This window comes from Centruroides sculpturatus, unplaced genomic scaffold, assembly GCF_000671375.1.
Source record: "Centruroides sculpturatus isolate CEXI.00-Female unplaced genomic scaffold, Cexi_2.0 scaffold978, whole genome shotgun sequence".
Taxonomy (NCBI): Eukaryota; Metazoa; Arthropoda; class Arachnida; order Scorpiones; family Buthidae; genus Centruroides; species Centruroides sculpturatus.
In genome coordinates, this window is record NW_019385151.1 from 160,933 (window position 1) to 184,994 (window position 24,062).

A 24,062-nucleotide genomic window follows, 5' to 3' on the forward strand; every position below is an offset into this window, starting at 1 on the left:
CACATTTCGTCGGTCGCATCAATTACAAATAAAAAATAAAACTGTAGTAAAGTTTAAATTACAAAATAATGTATTATTTTATAAATATTAAATTAAACAATAATAATCATTTATCATAAGTTATTTTTAACAAAATAATTTCGATAAACGTGGAAACGGAAAGAGGGCGGGACGGAGCCCTGTCACACGTGCAGTTATCCGCCGATAAGCCGAGAAGCGTCATTTACTAAGAAAATGTTACGTCTTTCGGCTGCCTCCGTCGGATCTTTTCTGCAAAAATCTCACAAATTGCAGAAAACGGGATGGCAATTATTGTCGTCGCTGCCTCGACCCGTCGTTCGACCTCAAGTGCAGTTTACCAAGGCGAGTCGTACTTTCGCATGAAAGACGTGACGGGGTTTATAAAGATTTACCGATTATCATTACCTTTCTGTCTTTTGTAGATATTCGTCGATAACGAATGGCAAAATTCTGCATCGGGAAAAACTTTTCAAACGATTAATCCTGCCACTGGCGAAGTTATCGCCGAAGTTCAAGAGGGCGATCGGGTAAAAATCTTGTTTAATCTTGGATACGTTTATAAACGCGATTAAATACGTGAAATGCGCTTACTTGAAAATGAAAGGCAAAAAAGTAAACGTCTTTGTCTTAACTTTTTCTGGAATAATTTGTGAATGCCCGTTGTTTTAATATAAACGACTCGTTTGGCACAAAATAATATAGAAATACCAGAGACTTACGTAAACAAAACAGGTAAGACGTGAACTACGAGCGAGGGATTTGCCGCTCCCCGGAGTCGTGCGTTTCCCATACGGGCACGAAAGTCGAAGAAACCGTATCCATATGTGTGACCCTTTGTCGAAAGTTTGTCTCCGGAGGTCTGTTTTTAGTGCCTGCCGGTACGGTGCTCGTTCTCCCGCCGAGGCTTTCCGTTGCCTGCCACGACGACGCTCTGTGTGCGGTCGCGTACTTCGGTTCTCGCCGTTGCCCGCGTCTTGACGCTGCCCGAGGCTGCGCGATGTCGAGTACTCTGCCGACGGTAGAGCGAGCTACTCGATTCCGGCCCGGTCGCTTGGGCTAAATAGTTAACTATTTAGCCCCACCGTTTAGCAGAGTGACAACTCCCGATTGTGTGCAATTTGGAAGTGGGCCAGTTTCGGGGACTATATCTTGCAAAAGGTCATGTATAGATGTATAATTTTTTGACTTTTTGCTCTTATGGTATATTGTCTATGACTCTGATAATGTCCTGTCTGTGTTGTTTGGAGGTGTAATTATACCCAAAAAGACAAAGACTTCTTAATCAAATGATCCAGAAAAATGAACTTAATAACTATAGAGGTGCTCGTATGCTGAAAGGTAAAGTCTCTTTTTGCAAGAACATCGCGTGATGATTAATGATATGCTGAATTACCTAATGGATCTTTTAGTAGTAGTAATTTTTAAAAAAGGATGCTAATGTTTTTAACCTTGTTAATGGGTGTGGACAGTCAAAAGACGAACGCTGGCATTGGAAGAAAGAGCAAAGGGATAGTCGCCGATAGAGTATAAATGAGTGGAAAAAATGGATTATGATGGTGGCAGTTGATGTGAAAGAGCGGGGAGATATTGCTGGGAAGGAGTCCTTGTCCCTATTGTTTAAACATGTGTTGGTAGCAAGAATGGTTATGAATTTCACACTTTGCAATGTTGGGAGAGATGAAGGCAGGTTTGGACGACCTTGATTAATAATAATATGGGTGCTTGTGATGCAAATATTGTAGTGGTGCCTTGTGCTATGAATTAGAGTGTCTGAAAGAATAGTTATTATTAGCTTCCATTTTTGTTGTAGGGTAATGTGCAGTTCTCGTGTATCGCATAACTTCTGGGTCATTTTGTACATGCTCCATTGTATTCAAGTTCAGTGAGTGGGCCACTCCAAGTGGATGATTGTATTCTCTTTCGGGTACTGGGTGATCTGTCCGGATCTATGAGGTCGAGCATTATCGTCCTGTAAAGTAAAACTTTTGCTTACTACGTAGGCATAAAATTTAAGTGAGGCCGGGGTTCAAGTTCCTGTACTTTTTGTCATTTAACCTGCTGGAATCACATAGAGTTCAGTATGCCTGCCCAATGATATTTTTTTCCCAAACCAATGCCGTCTCTCAAGAATCAATCTCAATAAAGTTTAGATGATGATACCAATACAAGTTCTCTCCGAATGGACATAAGTCAGCTGTCACTGCAAAATAAATCTGGACTCTTTTGTAAAGAGTCCAATACACTTGGTTGTCATTTGAGTTAATGTGTTGTGTTCTCTTGTCCAGTTAGATCAGTCTTTCCTGTGATGAGGAGTGTTATGCAATATGTAATTGGTAAGCCAAAAGGGGACCCTTTGTGAAACCATCTACATATAATAGAAGTTGGTACAGAGGTCCTTATAGCTGTGTGATGTTTACTGCAGTTGAAGGAATGTTATCTGACATTGTAAAATAGGTGCCCTACCCATTACAGTACAAAGATGACTTCTGGAAAATCTTCTGGAAACATTATTGGTCTGTTGGAAGTGATGTCAAAACCTATAGACTACTGATTGGCTAGCATTGAGCCAGTCTCCCACTTGTGGTTGTCCGGCTTTGAATCTTAAAATTGCTCTTCTCCTTAAACTGTCGGGTAAATGTCAATGTTTTCTTTGAAATTCTTAGTCATTTAGGAAATGTTCAAAATTTTTTGCAGAGCATAGAATAATAATAGGGTTTCCACAAATAGGAAAAGTCAGGAAAAAGAGAAAACTACATTAGTTAGGAAATATGAATCAGATTGGTTAAGTTAATCAGTTTACTATTGTTCAATAAATTTGTAAAATGTTCAGACATTAGATTTAAGTTGATTTATAAATTAATAATAATTAACAATCAATAATTTTTTCCTTTTCTTCAGTTAAATGAAAGATAAATTTAAACTAAGATATTGCTTTTCTTTGTGTCATTTTTACTTTTTATATCTGTGGAGAAACACTTCTACATCTAGTCTAAATCCAAGAAAAACTTATATTAGTGAAACACACAGACAGTAATTGACAGATTCTTATAGAAATGATGTCATCCTCAAAATCTTCAGTAGGCTAACTTCACCCCCTTTTATATTCTGATTTTAATAGTATATATCTAATAATAATTTCCTAGAAAATTAAATTTTCTTGTGCAAGTCTTGCATTGATAAATCAGAATATAGATGTATTGTCTAGCACTAACCTGTAATACAACTAAAAAAAGAAAAATGTGGTTTCGACAACAGGAAAATAAATGTAATATTTTAAACGTGTGTGAGTCTGATTAATTATTTGATTTATAAATAATTTGTGTATATTTCTTTCCTTACAAGTTAACTTCTAAATAATAAATGAAGTGTTTAAATTTATAAAATTAAGGTTTAATTTTTATAAATTTAAACTAATAAAAATGAATACAAAGGAATAAAATTATTTAAATAATTGAGATTCCTTGTATAAACTAAAATAAATTAGGTTTTTAATTAAGCATTGATTAGTTTTGTAAACGAGGTAAATGATCTTTAAAAATTCAGTTTATTTTTAAGTAGTGACATCATTTTAATGTGTTTTGTAATCACATATTGAGTAACTTTGTTTTGTTTGTCATTGCACTAGTGTACATGTATATATGAATTATTATTTTTATTTTAATATGTAGTTTTGTAATTATTTTATTTAACGGTAAATATAATTTAATTATTGGCATTTTTTTAAGAAAATTTTATATATTAAAACAATGATGGTTTTGATGAATGAAGGTCTTTCGGTATACTCCATGGATGGCAACAATATGGGCTAGTTCTGATTATTTTTTTAATGCTGTTTGATAAAAAAAAATATTAAATATGATGCTTTATTAACATAGACCACAATGAATGCATTAATTATAATTTTACATTGTCCAGATTAATCTAAAAGCATGTCTAAAGAGATCATATTTTGGCTAATGCTTTAGGTTTGCACAATTATTGAGATAAAAACATTCATTAACTTGATTTTTTAAATTAATGCCAAATGATCACTGGATTACAGCTGGCAATAATAATGCTGCTGTTTAATAATTAAATGTCAAATACTACTACTAGGCCAAATTATTGAATGTTTGTTTATTAAATAGCATTATTATAGTCCAATGTAATCTTTCAATTGTTTGGCATTAATATAATTATTGAGGTTCAGTACTTGACCCTTAATAATAGTTTCTAGTTCACAAACTCCTAGCAGACTCTTACATTTTCCAAAATTTGCTTTTGACCAGTTGATTTACTGTTCCACCAAAAATGACAATGAGAACAGACACGGGTAAACCCCGACGATCTGCCATTTTAAAAATGTACACAGCTTGCCTCCTTTTGTTTTTTCAATCTCGTTATATTAGAGGGATGCAATGAACGATTGTGACCCGGTTGAGAGTTATGATCATATGTTTCCAGGGCCTCTCAGAAGTGCCCACTGGTCCCTTGTTCAATCTATGGTTAAACTATTTCTTTCACACTTTTATATTGCCATTTACTTCTTGAATTTTATTTATAGCATTGTTTTAGCAATTTTTTTTGTTTTTGCTGTTAATTTTTTATATATAATTTTCTAAAACAAATTTTATAAATTAAGACATTTGAAATATGTTAGTGGTAACTAGTTTCCATCTTTTTTACAACTTTAGACCTGACACAAAAGATTTACATCCTTGCATTGGGAACTAGCCAAACATTTTACACACAATCTGCAAGACATGCTAAAATTTTTACACAGAGCACCAAATGCATGAAATCTAAAAATGATAACACCAGAGACCTTACACAATACATACCACTTGCATGCCTTTCTACATTCTACAATATAGTCACTTCATGCATCACAAGCAAAATATACAATCTCATGGAACAATTCAACATTCTCACAAAATGACAAAGCTATTTTAGAAATTACATGGGGAACAACACAGAAACATACACATAGCATTCATAGATAATAGAAAAGCATTCAACGGCATTTCATACTCATGATTATTACATACACTATGTACTGTCTTTGAACCTCTGAAAACTGCAAGGCCTTATGTGTATTTCATTTGTTTTATTGTAGAGTATGTATTGTGAAGTATGAGATGTTGTAATGTTTTCCAGTGTTGCATAGAGTTTTCTAGAAAGGTAATGAATGTAGAATATATTTTGTATAGACATACTATACAAAATATATTCAACATTCATTACCTTTCTAGAAAACTGTGCAACTCTATTACATCATCTCATACTTCACAATACATACTGTACAATAAAACGAATTAAATACTGTAAGAACGCCAATTGGGGGGAGATTTTTATTCCCTACCATTGGGATGGTCTAAGGTCTACGCATATGTGGGTGGCAGTTTTATGAGGCAGCAAAAGACAAGTGTTTTACAGAGGCAAACCGTTTATTCTGGACGAAATTGCTTATATAAATTTTTCCATTGGAAAGGTTCTTAGATAGATGCGATCTGGTCCTGTGTTGTAGGAATTTTCGATGGCAATCTGGTCTTGTGTCATAGGGGCCCCTGGACAGTGTTGAACGAAAAGTTTGAAGTCTTGAAAGTCGATGCACAAAAGATGAAAGGATGCACGAAAAAAAAAAAACGGAGATACATGAACACAACAGAAGTCTAGTGGAAGTCCCGTTGTCCTTGGAATTGGTGCTTTTATCCTTTTTTCGATGTTGGCTTTTTGATAATTGAACAGACCTTACGTCATCATCTTCTAATTGGTCTTCCACTTGTCTCCAGGTGTAAATGGAGCTTCGCACAGTTCGCGGGAAAGGTCGACTGGAGATGGTTTATCCGACACCATCTTTTCAACTCTGATCGCGTTTAATTGTTGACTATGACACCTACGCTCATTTTGATATTTTTTCTAGTTTCGTTTTACTTTCTAAACTGCATCTTAACTTTTAATATTTTTAATTTTCTTCTTTTATATCTAAAATTTTGTTTTCCTGTTATTCTCTATGAGCATCGACATCAAAGTCCGGTGTCGCCAATTTGACACTTATATATAATTTGCTTTCTTGACGATAGAACTTAACAAATTTTTTCATATCTTTCCTTTTGGTGGGGGCTATGTCCGGGGTCTCACAATACACATAAGGCCTTGCAGTTTTCAGAGGTTCAAAGACAGAACAGAAGTTATGTACAGTACCATTGTAAAGACAGTCTTTACAATGGTATATAACTTATCACACTTCAGAAAACAAGCATACTAAATGCATCATATAGATAGGAAATTTCTAATACAGGTAAATACACGAACAGCACGTAAACAAAATAATAGCTTTTTCTGTAGCTATGCCTCCACCTTGGTCTGGTGTAGCAATAGGCATTGATATTAACAGAGTAGAATACATTCTACCAACACCATAATAATAATAATTTAGTTATCAAATAATAGATATAAAGCAATGTAATAAAAAGAATTTTGTATTTTTAACAGTTTAGGACAGGGATGGCAAACCTTTTTGAGCTCACGTGCCATATGTAAGCATACTTAGTTTTAAAGATGTTTATGCATGCCAAAGTTTTTGACTTGAAGTAAAGATATTTAAAGAAATTAAATGAATATTCTTTAATTAGAATAAGTGTAAAAAAGCTAGATGAGAAAAAGTGTAATTGGGGTGATAAACTGAAAGGATGATAAAAGACAGGTGATAAATTAAAATTGTATGATACATTATATGCCACAGGTTCACCACCCCTGGTTTAGGAGTTTGTGTCAAGTAGGTGTTTCAAGAGGTTGTCTGTTTTTCTCTTTCATTTATTTTATAACTAGCTGCAAGGACCCGCTTCGCTGGGTTTTTATTTGTGGGCAAAAAGTAACGATAGTGAAGATTAAGATAATTACATTATAGCCAATCTTACCCGTTTTCACAGAATGCAAGAATTAGGTTCCCCGTTTCCAGACTAAGTAGAGAATTTTTATGTCAATTTGATCAATTTTCTGGAACGTTTACAATCGTTCTATAATCGAACCAATTTGAATTCGAAAATTTTTAAAATTGAAATAGAAAATCTTCCACTTTCAAGCCTATATCTCTCGCACCCTTATAGCTATCGAGACGCAACCACCATAGTGCACGAATGGAGACTTGGGGCTACTACCACATACAAACACCATTCATGTGAAATGTGTAGTTTTGGCTGAAAAGTGAAATATAGGGATACACACGTCCATTTTTATATATATAGATTACACTTTAGCTTTTTAAACACAACATTGGCCAAAATTGTCTTAATCTGTTCAAGACGAAATTGGCCAAAGGGAATGTTGTTTGACTAGTTTTGCCATACAAATTCCTCTCATAATCTGAGTTGTTAAAAACAATTTCCTCTCCAGGAACATAGAAAGATGAAATTTGAGCTTAAATGAACTGTTAACAGAAGTAAAGTAGAAAAAACATTTTACTATTTGAAGTGTCATGCTTTCAATAGTCATTCCAGTGGTGTACATTATGCAAAGATTTCATTTTTATTTTAGTAATTTTCAGAAGAATTACAAATAGAACTGATAAAGAACTTCCTTAGAGTTATTTCAGCTTCATTAGCTTTTAGATAAAGAAGAATGTTCTGAAGAACTTTGTTTAAAGTTAATATTTAACTATATGATTTAAAGTACTTCAGCATTACATAACTTTTATAGCTATGTATAATATTTTGTTGAATTAGGCAGATGTCGAGAAAGCAGTAGCTGCCGCTAAAGAAGCTTTCAGATTTGGTTCGCCGTGGCGGACGATGGATGCTTCGGAAAGAGGAAATCTCCTATTTAGATTGGCAGATTTAATAGAAAAACATCGAACGGAACTTGCGGTAAGTCGATACGTAATGTATATAAAATCTAACATTTTGTCCCTAGTTACTTTAAATTGTCACATAATATAAATTTGGCTTTAGTGTGAATTAGAATGTTGGAAAAAATTTATAATTAACAAATGTTAAAATAAAGGAACAAAATTTAAATAAAAAATTAAACTTTATTTTTAAAAATTGACATTACAGAAATTGTTCCAATTTATTATATTTACATATAATTACATATAAATAGTGTGCAATGTACTAACATTTTATGTCGTGATATGCTCACTGGAAATAGAATATAATAAAGCATATTTTGTTATAAATGATAGAAGTTGGAAATGTGGGTAATTCAAAAGACATGCCAGATTTAAAAAAAAAAAACAGATACTTTGAAATGAAGGTAAAAACTTATGCCAAAATTGTTAAAATAGTAAAGATTTCACAATGCACAGTAACTGTATTACTTAAAAAGAATACAGAAAGCACTTGTAAATCAAAAAGAAGAAACTATGGAAGAAAAAATGTGTTAGAGGGAGACTGCAGGCACCCAAAAGAAACCATAAAGAAAAGTCATTTTGATTCCACATCAGAAGTACAAAGTGGTAGAAGCAAATGTGAATGCTTCTAAGTCAACAATATGGTAATGTTTACAACATATGGAATATAAATCTAGTTCTAAAAAGTAAGCCTGTGCCAAACTGAAAAAAAAAGACTACCAAATTGTTAAACCAAAAGAAAGGTAGAAAATAGTCTTAGTTTAAGAATCTAATGTATTTTTTGCCATCAAATTGCCATTTTCACTGATTGTCTGCATTAACCATCTCAAGTGATACTTGACTTCTGGCTTTTAAGACTACTGCCATACCCGTTATCCATGATTTTTGATGACAGTATTATTGACTTGATACCTCTCCCTGATATTAGCGAGAGAATTGTTTTTTGTGCTGCTCAACAATAGATATCTTAAAGTAGGGGTAACCATTAGTCATTTCACATCACAGTTAATCATCTGTGGGAGAAGAGATTAAGAGAGTGGGAACTAACTGTTGTGTCTGTACACGAGAATCAGATGCAATGAAAGTTAGATGAATTAGTATCCATCGGGTGTTTCAACTAATGATCGACACCAGTCTAACATCTGAATGGTCATCTGATCTGTTGGTTCTTCTCTCAAAGTGACAGACTTTCTTTGCTTCAAATATTTTAAGAAAACGAGAGAGTGGTGGAATGAAGCATTATTGGGACTCTATCAGAACAGAAAATTGTAAATGAGGAAGTCACCAAACATTGGCAGGGGGCATTTCTTATTCAAAGAACCTAAAGTCCTTGATCTTCCTCACTTGATCTTCTGATTTTAAGGAAAAATTGTAACTGATAATTCTGTATTGACTACCAGAAGTTTAACACTGTCATAAAGAAGAATGGCTATTTTCATGGATAGGTGACATTATGTATTGCCTATAGAAAGCCCAATACTATTCATCAGTGGATCTGCTGTTCAGATATTGACAAGTTGAAACTGTCGAGCAGAATAGAGAGATTACTCACAAAAAACTAACACCAGCAGAATGAAAAAATAAATGTACATGTCTATTTCTATATAGATGAAAACATATCATCAGATAAATGATATATTACGTAATCAGTTGAAAAAAAAGCATTCAATTTTTGTTAGCCGTTTTCTGTATCATTTACCTGATAATGTCTATTTCTATATAGACGAAAACATTTGTACATTTATTTTTTTGTTCTGCTGGTTTTGGTTTTTTGTGCGTTGTGTGTTTATAGAGAGATTACCTTGTTCACTCTGTGTAAATTATCAGTTTAAAGTCTCAAATTATATAATGCTCCAGTAATCTCTGAGAGAGTTATAGAAATACTTTTTGAACACTTTCATGATTATCTCAAATGAAGTGGAAGATTTGTTTGTTACTTCAATGATGTCGTCATTTTTTTGCACCAATCTTCCAGTATCTTGAATGCCGCTCTGATTTGAAAGTGCTTTCATCATACAATTTACAGGTGAACTTACAAAAGTGTCATTTCAAAATTCAAAGCCAAAACTTGGTAAAACAAGATATGGTTGGATTTTACCATGCATTGTAGACTTAACCCACCTTAATCTGTGACAAATGTATGGCTAGAGATAAGAAGTTAAAGTTCACAAAGCTGCCATTTCATGATAAATTTAATAAATGAAAAATTTATTTATTTCTAATTATTACAAGATGGTAACTTGATTGCCTACCCCTAGCCAAATTGGTATGTATCTGATTATTAATTAGCCTTTAAGTTTAGAATTCTCTAGGTCTCTATTTGTATTACCAGTAATTCATCAAAAATTTTACAACTAACCTTACATACCCTTGACAAACTTGCTGACAAAGAATAGTTTCCATTGAAGACCAAAGCAATGAGAGGTTTCGACTGACTCGGATCTGTTTTGATCTCCGAACCCATACTGAAACACTTTGATCAAAGTGCCAATTGAATTATTTACAGATGCCAACAGATATGGTTCAAAAGTTATATTAATACTGATATAAGCTGATTATCCCTCCCAAGATATGTCAACACTACATACAAATTTGAAACCGCCACTCCTGCCAGAAGATGCCATCACGAGATATATTTGTATAGATTATGCACACTATCATTTCGATGTCTTCAGTGGTGTCATTCTAAAGAGGGAAAGTACTGTTCCGTAAATTTTTTTATAGTATGGCTCAACCAAATAGGAACAACCCATGCTAATTTTTGATATTTTGTATATATTCAAGTTCAACATGTCCTCAAAGTTGTTCTTTCTTTTGAATGCTGCAAAAGTTTTAATATTCAGCTTATTTTAAGTTGTTTTATTAAATTTAATATCTTTTGTTTATAACAATTTAAATTCTATTTTGTTATAGAGTTTGGAAACTCTGGATAATGGAAAGCCTTACAAAGATTCATTTTACATTGATTTAGATCTGACAATTAAATGTTATCGGTAAGTTCTGTTAAAATTTATTTTAGATAGAAATCAATTTTTGTAATAGAAATAAAATTTTGTTCAGTTTATAATATTTCAATTTTATACAAATTTTAACATTATTAAACTTCTGGACTGATGACATAATTAGTGGGAGGAGATATCTACATTTCTGACAATTGGGAGGGGGGAATCAAACTGGGCAACTTTTTGTTGATGTAATACTCGAATGGATTTGGTCGATTGATTTATTCTAGATATTTCTATAATATTAAGTCATTTAAACGGTATTGTGAATTAAGTAAATTAAATGATATTCCGTTGGTTATATAAAACCTCCACTTACTATGACGTTATGTAAACCATAATTTAAATTTACGTGTCGGAGTTTACGTTTCTGCCAAATTTATAGTTATTCGTAACTTTTAAGACAGACAATTAAACTGATCCATATAAGTTAAGTTATTTACAATTAAACATTAATTTTTAACTAATTTTTGATAATCTGGAAGGTATCTTCTGGTTTTTGGTGGTAATACTTCAAATTAATATTTAGGTAATTGTATTTCTACTTGATTTCATTTTATTAATTCTTTGTTTGACCGGATTTTAAAACTAATAGATGAATAATTTTTTCAATTAATAATTATCAGCTAAAATTATTCTACAATTTAAAGAGTTTTTCTTTATGTTACGTAAAGAAAAGTTCAAGAATACAGATCTCTGATAGGTATGGAAAATTGTGTTTTATTTTAGAAAAACTTGTTAAATGTAAATGAAATAGTATTAAAATTTCAGATCACAGTATTAATAATGAAGATCTGTTTTTACAAGGTTTAAAAAATGTATGTATCTTTGCTTGATTCTATATTTCTCAATAACATTTAATGATTTTCTAGATATTATGCCGGTTGGGCAGATAAAATTAACGGTCAGACTGTATCTCCTGATGGAAATTTTTTTACTTACACGAAACACGAACCGGTGGGAATATGCGGACAAATTATTCCGGTAAGTACTAATTCCTTCAAATTTATTGAATTATTTTTAAAAATTTTTCTTTGGAACACATTAACTACATTAAGAATTGGTTGCTTTGCAAAACTATTCTTTATGGTTTTTCTCTGTAGGGTGGAGAACAAAGCGGCCTTGCTTGCTTGTGTATCCCTCTGTCACAAAATTATCGGATTTGTGCCAAACTATTTTTGTTTTTGTATAGCAGACTGATTATTCAAACCTGTTATCTTTTATGCTAGTATTTTTGTTATTTATTGTTTAATTTTAGTTGTAAGGCTTTTGTTTTTTAATTTAAAATTTGTACACTGTTTTAACCAGAAATTGTTAACCTTGAAAAAAGGCCTTAAAAGTGTTATACTCTTACTCATTGTCTGATCAATTGTTTCACTTTCAGAATCTGAGGATGAATCATTGCCTTTTTATTTTTAAAGAACGTCCAGCGAGCACAAATTGGGTGATTGTTCTTTCCGCATGGCTCTTTTGATCTAGATGACGAGCCCCTGAAAAATTCATCTTTACTTTATTTCATAGTTTTATCTTGCCAATGTCTTGATACTATGTAGTCAGCATTGACCCAGGTTTTGAGTGAAAATATCCTTCTTTCTAAAGAATACTGTCAAATTTATCTGAGATGTCAGTGCCTCCAAGCTATAATTTTGTTTATCAGTCAATGCAGAATCTTTCTTGTGATGATCATAAACAATGCCAATTTCTTTCAAAACTTTATGTAATGTTGTTTCGGAAATTATGACAAATTGGGGTCATTGTTTACATCATTTAGTATTTTGTTTCATGGTAGTTGTCCGTTTCTGAAAAAATGCGTATGTATGATGTTTCATACTGCAGTTCAAGTGAAACTGTCACGCTTGGTGTCACATCTCTTTGCTTGGGATTTCTGACGCCTTTTTTTGCCTCGTGTTCAAAGATTTTTTGCTGCTTGCCATTGCTTCTTTGCTGCAAAGATAGCAAAAGATGATTGGCTGGTCAGCCTTGCAGTTTTTTTAACAGCTTCTATGTTTAGGGTAGGATTAGATTACAAAATCTATGAATATGTTTGGGACAAATTGCTTTGTTTGACTTCTAACAGTCTGCCCTTTACACTTAGTTTTCAAAATAACAATGAGGAGAAATACACTAAAGATGGTAGAACATTCATATTGTCATTTGTTATTTTCCAAAAATGTCTCACCGTTTGCACTGTGTAAAAAGGCAACGATCATATCTTTGACATTTTGGTTGGTTCAAGAGATATGCATTTTTCTGAAGACATAAACAAACTTTACATGTTTGTTTATGTCTTGAGTGTTATAAAGTTAAATGTATAACTTTACAACACTAAACACAGGGGTTGCTCTGGAAAATTTTAAAATATTGCCACCATTTTGCCAGTTTTTAATTTTTTTCACTGCTTCAAATTATTTATTGCCACTAGTTTTACTTACTAATTAATGCAGGTGCCAGTAGCCTTATTATTTTCTTGTCTGGAAAACAAAAGTAATATGTTAAAATGTCTCTTACAAGGAGGGGACCAGACTTTTGCGGTTACAAGAAACCATTTAACACGAAAGGGACTTACAAGAATTTTGCTATCTTGGAAGTTCTAAGTCAATGGCGGTCTCTGTGTCTTTGTTTTCGTTTTCTTTCTAAGATAGTCCCAAATGAAGGAGTCCCTGGTTCACGAATGACAGTTTCCTTGACAACTCTGGGATGATGCAGTTGGCTTCTGGTGATGGGAAGATGTCGATCCAAAGACGGGAGATGGAGACGAAGATGGGCATGAGACACATGCATGTACACACAACAATTAGTCATACACTTGGAACTTTTAGGAGAAGAAGCCATTACATCTTTGAATTTCCAGGTTTTTATTAATTTCTATCCTCAATCACCCATTCTGATTGGTTGCTTTTCCTCATTATCACAACTATATCATTTTTTGATAGCAATACAAGGACTTTATTCTTTATCCTGTGAGAATGAGCACATCTTAAAAATCAAGCAGATTTTTAAGTTGTACTCATTTTAATCAAACAACATTGAAAAATGTTTGGGACTAAATTTGTCATAGGCATAATACCAATTTTTTTATTAAAACTCGTTAAAATTAAAGATTGATTATATTTCAATAATGTTTGTTATTATAGTTATAAGAAAAATGAGAAATAAATCTGTCAATATAACTTTAATGTAATTTCAACATTATTTTTTGTATAAAGTAATCCTAGGAATGATCATAAAACATTTCCAATTTTATTTATATAAATGTTCTTCATTTTTGCTAGATAATAAGTTTAAATTATCATCCGTCTAGTGGAATTTTCCTCTTCTGATGCAAGCGTGGAAACTCGGTCCGGCATTGGCCACCGGAAACACCGTCGTGATGAAACCCGCCGAACAGACTCCTCTGACTGCTCTTTACGTTGCCGAATTAATTAAAGAAGTGGGTTTTCCGCCGGGAGTAGTTAACATCGTGCCGGGCTTCGGACCGACTGCCGGCGGTGCCATCACTTCTCATAAAGACGTAGACAAAGTTGCATTCACAGGTTCAACTGAGGTAATGATGGAATATATAAAATACTATCAAAGTCATACTTATAAAGTTCACTTAACTATTTCACTATATTTACAAGTGAACGGTAATTTCTGTTCACTTTTTTTTTTAATTTTCTGTCTCGTGGGTGCTAAGAGGGCCTTATTATTGTGTTTGTTGTAAGTTCAACCGGGTCCACAATAGGGCAGCCAAGTGACAAGGGAACGAGCTTGACAAATCTGGAATGGAATCACCCTCCAAAACCTTCTTGGAATTTTATTTGTCCAGATTTGTTCCCAGGTTCCCATAGTAGTGGTCTGATAGCTTAACCTTTTTTATTGACACCTTAAAAGTGTAAAACATGCATACAATATGTATTTTATTTTATAATTACCATATTAAACATTTAATAAGATCCAATTTAAATCTATATATATTAATAAAACCAAAAAATTTTAGGTAGGAAAGATTATCATGGAAGCTGCTGCAAAAAGTAATTTAAAAAGAATTACTTTGGAGCTGGGAGGCAAAAGTCCAAATATTGTTTTTAAGGATGCCGACTGTAAGTTTTTGTATACGAGTAATTTATTTTTTACTAGTTTATCATTAAATATTAGATTATTGTTTAGAATAAATAAATGGACAAAGTATTGATAATATATAGAGTGCAAATAATGGATTCATTTAATCTAGGTTTCACATTATCTAAAGTAAATTATGGAAGCGTACTTGTGACAAGATAAAAATTAATCATAGTTTCACAAGTTGTTTCACTTTTTAGACAATGTGCAGTACTCAAAAGGGACTCTAGACTTTTTTATCAAAAGGAATTTTAATTGTAATCATCCGAAACTTTAATTTTATAAGAATACTAGCAGATGAGCCCAGTGTTGCTCGAGCTAAAGTAACAATAGTGAAGGTTAGGTTAGGTTAACTAGGGTTTACTTAACTATATATAAATACTGTTCTATTAGAAAATACAGCTCGGGTATTTCTGATAAGCAATATACAGTTCCTATTGGAACAAAATTTATGCGCCAATTATAAGTATTAATTACTTAAATAATTTATTTAGAAATACATACAATGAATTTAACTTAACATTATCTTTGATACAAATGTAAAAATAAAAATTATATTTCAATGTCATAAATAATTTTTTGTTCATTCTGTTATTACCAATTTTAGGATTTTGGCAAAAAAAAGGTGTTTAATTCTTAGTTAATGTTTTATTATTTTTCAGTGAATTATGCCATCGACATGTCGCATTTTGGCTTATTTTTCAACCAAGGTCAATGCTGTTGTGCGGGCTCGCGTATTTTTGTCGAGAGTGACGTGTACGATGAATTCGTTGCCCGCAGCGTGGAGAAGGCCAGAGGTCGTAAGGTCGGCGATCCTTTCGACGTGACGATCGACCAGGGCCCACAGGTACAATATCTTTAGATTGCATAAATCTAGGCACTGTCTTTAATTATGAATGATAAATAAAATAAAGAAATAACTGTTGCTTCAGATAGCCAAAGTTTTGATTTCAGAAGAAACATTATTTTGCCCATCTTTGGCAAACTTAAATCTGTTGCAGACATTAAATGTCCATATCAGTGTGTTAACATTACAGAAGTTAGTCAGCTTAATATATTTAAGATAAAGCTGGCCTAAGACGCTAAGACGGGCCAAAACATTTCTTCTGGAATAATTTGGCTACTTAAAAAAGCAATTATTTCTTTATTTATTGTTCAATCTGTACAGGTTTACACATAAACATTGTATCAGGCCGTCTTGCCTACCATGTGTGAAGGGAAGTTTGGGGTGCATGGTGTCCAAACCAAAAATAGCTCCCTATTAATTACCTATGCTACAGTGCAACTACATTAGTTACCATGTTGCAGAAGCAAAATATAACCTAGTGCAATGTTTATGTACATCCTGTAGAATATAAAATATGTTTCTATAGATAATACATTCATAAAGTCTGTTGCAAAATTGAATTATAAAAGAATTACAGAAAGTTTATAAATTGTAAATAAACTAAGATGGAAATGTTCAATGATATAAAAAGTTCTAAACAATACACTTTTTTATTCAATTCAGCTTAAAAAATATTATCTAAATCTGAGATTTGTAGTGCTGCATCCATAGCACAGGGATGAGGAGAAATAAAAAAAATTTCATGTATAAGTAGGGCTTATCTGTATGTTGCATTCAGAGCCACCCAAATTTTTATTTTTTTTAATTTTTTTGTTCAGTTTTGTGAAGTTCTCTTTGGTTATTTTGAAGACAGTTCATTCACGTATAGTGAATAAATGTAATTTATTCAAGTGTCTACTAATTCTCATCTCCACTTTGTAAAAAAGTAAGAATGAGAACTACAAGAACCAGTAGGAGGTGGTGCCAAATGCATCGTGGTGTTTCTTATCCGATTCGTCGATTGTTCGTTGTTTTTTATTTCTGTGTCCTTGGCGTGCAGATGTTATTTTTCAAACCAAACTGAATAAAATGATACAAAGAGTTCCAAACAATATAAGTTAATGCTTCTTTCAAAATCTTTTCACAAATTTTAACTGGGAGTCGCACACAATCCAAACGTGGCTGCGGTGTATTTACAGTACCCATTTGATATCCAATATGCTTCAGACTTAAATTTATAATTTTTATACGTTTCACATACTAACAGACTCATTCTTGCTACTATTTATAATTATATAATTTATTTTTAATCCTTTTTCTTATAAATTTATAGAAAGTTCATTTTGTATAAAAGTACTAAATTTTAAGATGGTGAAATTTTTTAATATGAAATTTAATTAATATGAAAATATAATGATCATCAGAAAAAATAGTTTGTTTTAAATTGTTAAAGATTGGTCAAATTGATTGTAAATTCTTGACTAGGATTTTACATGAAATGTCATTGATTAAAATTATACACAAAAATCTTATTACACACTATTAATCTGTTAAGAATAATATGTAATTATACAAATATATTTGCTGTATGTTTGTATAGTTATTTATTACTCTTAAAATTAAAGTTTTTGAGACCTAAAATTTCCATAATAAGATAGATAATATGTTTAAAAATAACCAATATAGACCAAAATGAATGAAGAATGTTTTTTTAAAATATAGAAAACATTTTGTACTTTTATTTCAATGTCGTAACAAAATAAAAAAAGTCTTCCCTTGTTATCCAAATTTTTTTGCAATTGTCTACGACAGTGGTTCTCAAACTGGGGTCCGCATTCCTCTAGGCGACCCTGAAGGAGTTACTTCGGGCAAAGCAGATGCACCCATCTCATTGAATTTACATTTTATGACTAAGGTTTGCCACTTTCTGAATAAATAATTGTTTGTCAAAAAATGTTTTGGTAACAGTAGCCTATATGTTAATTGTAGTTAATTTTAAAGGGTCCGTGAGCAATCTAAAAAATTGTAAAGAGACTGTCAAGCTAAAAATCCTAAAAAAGTTTGAGAATCACTGGTCTACAATGTTAATAATTTTTTTTAATGTTTATCAAAGATTCACTAAGAAAAATCTGTTTTATGTTTATAGCCAAGTTACATGGCAAACCATCCATTCTACCAGTAGTGACTAATTTCATACAGTGCATTATTATTTTCTGTTTTTAATTTTGAGGGCGGCGACCATTGTCCAGAGGTTAAAAATAAGATTTTTAGCGACCAGCAAACTGTCGGTTGGAAATTATTTTGTATGCATTTTGTTCGAAAAGAAACACTCCTTTAAAAAAATGGCTGTCGTTTAAGGGCAGTTGTTATAGGGGCTTTGATTGTATTTAAATTAGTAATGGGTTGTCAATGGTGATATGTCCAGTTTATTAGACTTTAATGATGTATTGTATGCGAACAGAACAGATTTAATCGGTTTCTATAACCTTCTCCCATTTCATCACAGAATTCTGGATTCCTTTCTTAAAGAAGTTGGCAGTCTTTGTGGCAACATATCCTGTTAGGTCATTTTGGACTTCTTGGTTCAAATACACCTTTCCTGAGAAATGATGCAGCAGGGACAAAACTGAATGAAAATCCGATGGAACGATCTCTGGGCTGTATGGAGGATGGAGCAAGACCTTCCGGCCCAACTCTTAGATCTGTTCCAATGCACAATGCGAGGCTTCTCACCATTGTGTTTTGGAATTATGCCTTTCCCATTAACTGGAGATCACACTGTGGTAAATTTGGCATGCAGTCGACGTTGGTTTGCAAATAAAAGTCAGCCGTGATGGTTTTGTTAGGATGCAACAGTTCTGAAAGCACCATCAAATGGACGGCCCAGCCTTTTGCGGGTGCAGTCCAGCTTTAGGGTCGGTGTTGGTATCAGTATTGGTGTTTGGCCTGTGCTCAACCATGGTTTCTTTCATGTTCACGTAAAAAACCACTTTTTGTTGCCAGTCACAAATTAATCTAAAAACGATTGTCGTCATGCGTTTTGGAAGCAAAGCAGCCATCATTGCTCTTCAAATGTAGTACCCAAATGTCTTACTTTGATTGAGACTGCCAATTTCTTGTAGATATTTTTGTACTTCCTCACAAGAACACTTCAAAATCTCTGGCATTTTGTGTAATGTTTGCCTCAGGTCGGATTCCATAACAGTTTGCAAAGCTTTGTTATTTACCTGTGTTGGGGTAGCTTCACATGATTTTTTTTTGATACAGACATCCCCAAATTGAAATTTTGCAAACTGTCGATGACGGTTCTGTTCACTTGGTGCATTTCATAAGCAATATCAACATCCTTCGTAGCTCAAGCTGCATTCAAGCCTTTATTGAACTCAAAAATCCTGATATACATAAACTTTTCAAAGCCCAATTTTTTAATAATAAGCCATAATAATAATAGTTTGTTTCTCAGTGCAACTTACTGCACCGTGTTGTAGTTGACGATCCAATAATTTTAACTGTACTTTATGGAAACATGCATATATACATTTGTCAATAAAATACAAAATTAAAAAATAGGCTAAAAATTTTGGCCAAATTCAAATTAACAGATCATTTATAACCTAGCTCTGTATTGGAAACTTTTGGCTTAATTGTTATTTTAACAAATCAAATCTTATTTTAGGTAGACAAGGAGCAACTCGACAAAATAATGACTTTAATAGATTCCGGAAAACGAGAAGGAGCCAGTCTGCTTTGCGGTGGAAATCGACACGGCGACAGGGGCTACTTCGTTGAACCCACCGTTTTTGCCGGCGTGAAAGACGGAATGAGGATCGCCACGGACGAGGTGAGACCAGCACATACCGTTTGAATCATTAACGACTTGTAACGGGAGACTAAATTTTATTTTTCAAATTTAGATGAATTTTCTGCATAATTTTGATTAGTTTTAATAGTTCTTCATGTCAGATTGTATTTTGATACTCTATACCAGTGTTTTTCAACCCTGGGAGTTGCAAAGCGTTACATGGGGTGTCGCGGGTAAAAGAAAAAGACAAGTGTTTGTAGGTCCTACACTACAATAAAAAAAAAAACTACAATTTCAGTGAGAAAGCTGTACATGTTTATTTTACAGCACAATTGGTTTTTTGATCAATATTTAGGTCTCAACAGAAAGAAAATTAAATATGTAGTTTTTAAAATCACTGATATAGTTTTAATATGGCCCTGGGGGTCGCCAGAAGTTTTTAACTTGTAAAGGGGTCGAGTATTCAAGAAGGTCGAAAAGCACTGCTCTATACAAATGACACCTTCACAAGAATCTGAAAGATTTGATACTCTCTGCAAATTAGTGAATTAGGACACTTTATCAAATCATACTGTCTGATTAAGCTAACATTAATAGACATGGTTAAAAATGATAAGTCAGATAATAAGGTTCTGCTATTGATACTTCCACTTTATCAACATTGGATAGGTTAAAGATGACTATTCTTTCTCTGCCTGTGATGCCATGTTGAATTTTCGTCGATGTTAAGCCTAACAAAAATGACCTGTTTTTAAAAACGTAATAATGGCTATTTTATCGTCTGAAATTTTATTATTTTTCACAAACAAAAAAATATATAATATATTTCTAAAGTGCATTTTAATATAAAAATTACACGCATAGCAACATCTAGATGCAGAAACAAATATATTCAGGGGTAACGGTCAGGTCAAATGAGATCAATGCAAAAATATTCGGAAACAACACGGGACAGGTTAAAAATTGCATAATTTATATACAATACACATGATATCTGGCTATTGTATGGTGCCGGAAGAGAGTCCCATATTCAATCTTCCTATATTCGATTAGTGGAAATTGCTGACTAGATTCTAAACTCTGCTTTGACTTGCATACTTGACTGGTAAACATACGTGAGAATTTTAAAGCAGATCTCATTACTGGCTTGCAAAACTGTGTCGGGTTCAAAAATTGAACAGTGTGCCACACGTGCTTGAAAGACACACAAAAGTTGGCTAAAGTCCACAAAATGTTGTCAATAACTGGACAAATAAAAAACAAAAGAAAACGTCTGACCGAGACGAGTAGTCGACCGGCAGTACTACAAAGAAGATTCGGTTAGAAAAAGACTAGATTTACAGAAGAATGTCCAGAAGAGAATTCTTTTGGCATTCTGGTTTGTAACATTCTTTCTGTTAAGTCGTTAGCCAATAAATGCATCGTGGTGCTCGAGCATTCGCCCTACTTATTTAACAATTTAGCTTTGTGCAATTTACTATTATTCCCAAAAGTGAAAATCCTGCTAAATGAAAGAGACTTACTAGCTGTTATCAAATTCAAATTCAAAGGAAAATGATATCTAGAATTTTTTTTATTAAAATTTTTTTTTGTAAAATCAAAACCCAAGAGTTTGCTGCCTTAAATAGAATAAAGAAAACACAGACAAAAAATTTGTAGATTTGCCAACTGGAAGATTAGTAATTTTATTTATCTAGTATACATTTAATGCTCATCAACCAGATGATAGTATGGTAAAGTATACATCATCTGTTGCAAGGAATCTAGATTTAAGTCTTATCAAATCCTCGAGATTTTCACTCTTCCCTGGCACGGTGTTGAGCGTTCTCCTTGTGGCTGAATCACTCTGTTTAATTTAATTAACCCCTTCTGCACCACGCTCGACTTCCAGTGACAACAAATTTAAGTAATATGAGATGAATGATAATCGATACCTGTAGATATATGCGAGATGAATATTAGTTAAAAAGGTGATTCAACTATTATATCAGATTTATTTACTGAGGTATCGATTATCGTTCATCTCATATTATTTAAATTTGTCTCTTACTAGAAATAAATTATTTTGAAAAACAATCAGTAAATTCAATTAAACAAAAAATTTAAATAATCACACTTAGTTTCCAGGTGTTAAGATAATTAGTTCAATTAATAATAATTTTCTTTAAATTCTTAGATTTTTGGTCCAGTGATGCAAATAATGAAGTTTAACACCATGGACGAACTGCTGGAGAGAGCCAATAACACGATGTATGGTTTGGCTGCCAGTATTTTCACCAAAGACTTGGACAAGGCGATGCACTTTTCTAGCGGACTTCGCGCCGGGACAGTTTGGTAAATCTTTACTTCCTGCATTCAAATAGATCTCGAGTTTTTACATTATTATTATAGGAAAGCAATGAAAAGAAAGAAAATATTTTATTTATTTTCATTCCAAATTTTAGGATCAACTGTTATGATGTACTGGGAGCCCAGATGCCTTTTGGAGGATACAAGATGTCCGGAATAGGAAGAGAATTGGGAGACTACGGACTGGAGAATTACACAGAGGTCAAGACGGTAAGAATATTTATAATTAGTGCAATATTTTCTCTCACACTTTTCTCCCTTTTGGAGGATTAACACAAAATTTCTTTGGAAATGCAAGACGGCAATCTCTCTTTTCAACTTGCCAATAGACGTGCCATACTGTACAAGCCACGTGACCAGTATCTACTTTGCCGAGGGTCCAGACAAAACTTCAAAAGACAAACTTCCTTTGTCTGAATTATTAGTTGCATCATTTTGTTTGGCATTTATAGACTGCCTCTTTGGAAATAAATGAAAGAATTCAAAGGTACTCTAAGGATGGGCTCGGAAAACTCGGCTAAAGTAAATAGAAGTGGCCGTCCGTTGCTGGATCTGCAACAACAACGTTCACTAATGTTTCGAAAGTTGTTAGATAATATATTTACTTTTTTTCGTCATATTTTGTAATCTGTTTACAAACTATGAGCACATTTTGATGGACAGTTTTTCACTTACACTCTTCAGGCAATAACCTCACTCTCTCCACACTACTAACTAGTTGCACTTACTCATTGATTACACCGTCCAGAAAGAAAGGATGGAAGATTGGAATTTCCCATTAAAAATTGGAAGGAAACTTCATTTTCCTTAGGCATGCATCAAAACAACAGTTGTTATTTCATCTGCTCCAGTAGGATAGTTCTCACCACCTTTTTCAAGTCTGTTGCAAATAGTCATAAGGGGAGAGACGACATTTGACAGCCAATTTCTTGCACTAGTTTCTCCAGGTTAGGAAATGGAGATATAAATCTTCTCCAGTATACTTACATGGGTTTTTTTTGGGCTTCTGCTTTTTCAACTCTGTGCTATACACGAACACGAGGGAAACAAATTATCGACAGACTTACAGCAGTTTAGTTACACCAAAGTGTCTGGGTAAGTTCTTGGAGAACATTTCTGAAAGTGATTAAAATCTGTCAATGGGTTTTATTCATTCAGCTGCTCCAATCTTATCTTCAGAAGGACAAAAATGTAAATTTTGTCATTGCTTTGATAGTTTGCAATTATAGCATAATGAGTTAACCAATACACGTTTTTAAAAATTTAATATTTTAATTAAGTAAATATGTTACAGATATACGTTCACTCATTCAAAATCTCATTTATCATAAATTTTTTCAGGTGACCATCAAGATTCCGCAAAAGAACAGTTAAAAAGAATATTCCTGAGCAAAGATTAACATTCTTTTTTTTTTATAAAACAATAAAATTTTATACATTTCGTTAACGAACTCGTGCATAAATAACATCACAGACAATAAAACGACTTTAAAATCACCGATCCAGCAGTGAAGGAGTGGGACGGGAAACGGCGCTCCGGTCCGATCACAGGCACTTGACGTAAATGGCTGGAAACAGTCCCCTCTTTCCTCTCAGTCTTCCCAGCCACCAGCCGGACGGATCTGTGTCGACAGTAAGATGCCAGTTAATTATTTATTTTCTGACAGAGATCAAAACACTAAATATATTTTCTGAATGACAGAATAGTGCTCAAAATGTTTGCATAATACTATTGATTTTGGTGTATAGTTTTACAATAATATTAATTATAGATTGTATCAAAATTTTGTTAGACAAAAAAAATAGCATTGAGTTGCCTTTTTCAAGAAAATAATATTTGTATTGTGTTTTTCCCACATCTTCATCCAGCTATTATGGAAAATTCTTTTTGCATCCCGGTATTTACTAAACAAAATCGGCTTCAAATCTCTAAAGCTGACAAATTTTTTCAGGTTTTCCAGAGAATTTAATAAGGTAATAAACTCGATTTTGTGTTAAAAAATTCTCGGCTTGTCAACATTTTAAAATAGCAATCAAAAATTGTTGTGATAAAAACAATGCCCCATATGCCTATTATAGATTCTGAAACCTTGAAATAATTACACAATTATAGACAATTTTGTGTGTGTTTGT

The 24,062-nt window shown here is 32.9% G+C and overlaps 2 protein-coding genes across 2 annotated transcripts in view; one reads left to right on the forward strand and one right to left on the reverse strand.

The window, feature by feature from the left end:
• The first annotated feature begins 184 nt into the window (after nucleotides 1–184).
• On the forward strand, nucleotides 185–23,380 carry LOC111635511 (aldehyde dehydrogenase, mitochondrial-like). The gene is made up of 12 exons (XM_023380486.1): nucleotides 185–363; nucleotides 444–548; nucleotides 7,725–7,865; nucleotides 10,763–10,842; nucleotides 11,724–11,835; nucleotides 14,153–14,395; nucleotides 14,831–14,933; nucleotides 15,615–15,799; nucleotides 19,455–19,619; nucleotides 21,757–21,914; nucleotides 22,025–22,139; nucleotides 23,271–23,380. The coding sequence occupies exons 1-12, from the start codon at nucleotides 235–237 to the stop codon at nucleotides 23,301–23,303; spliced, it is 1,569 nt and encodes a 522-aa protein (XP_023236254.1). The 5' UTR covers nucleotides 185–234; the 3' UTR covers nucleotides 23,304–23,380.
• The window catches only part of LOC111635498 (unconventional myosin-Ie-like), a 33,391-nt gene continuing 32,510 nt past the window's right edge, over nucleotides 23,182–24,062 (reverse strand). The window contains 1 exon segment of the mRNA XM_023380469.1: nucleotides 23,182–23,551. Within this exon segment, the coding sequence (XP_023236237.1) occupies nucleotides 23,475–23,551 (77 nt within the window). The 3' untranslated portion in view covers nucleotides 23,182–23,474.

What these genes read in the sequence shown, in the direction of transcription:
- LOC111635511 (XM_023380486.1), top strand. Translation starts at nt 235, where the DNA reads ATGTTACGTCTTTCGGCTGCCTCCGTCGGATCTTTTCTGCAAAAATCT. An exon ending in CGATCGACCAGGGCCCACAG is followed by an intron (nt 15,800 to 19,454) that starts GTACAATATCTT and finishes ATCTTATTTTAG; the next exon opens with GTAGACAAGGAGCAACTCGA. An exon ending in TGAGGATCGCCACGGACGAG is followed by an intron (nt 19,620 to 21,756) that starts GTGAGACCAGCA and finishes TTAAATTCTTAG; the next exon opens with ATTTTTGGTCCAGTGATGCA.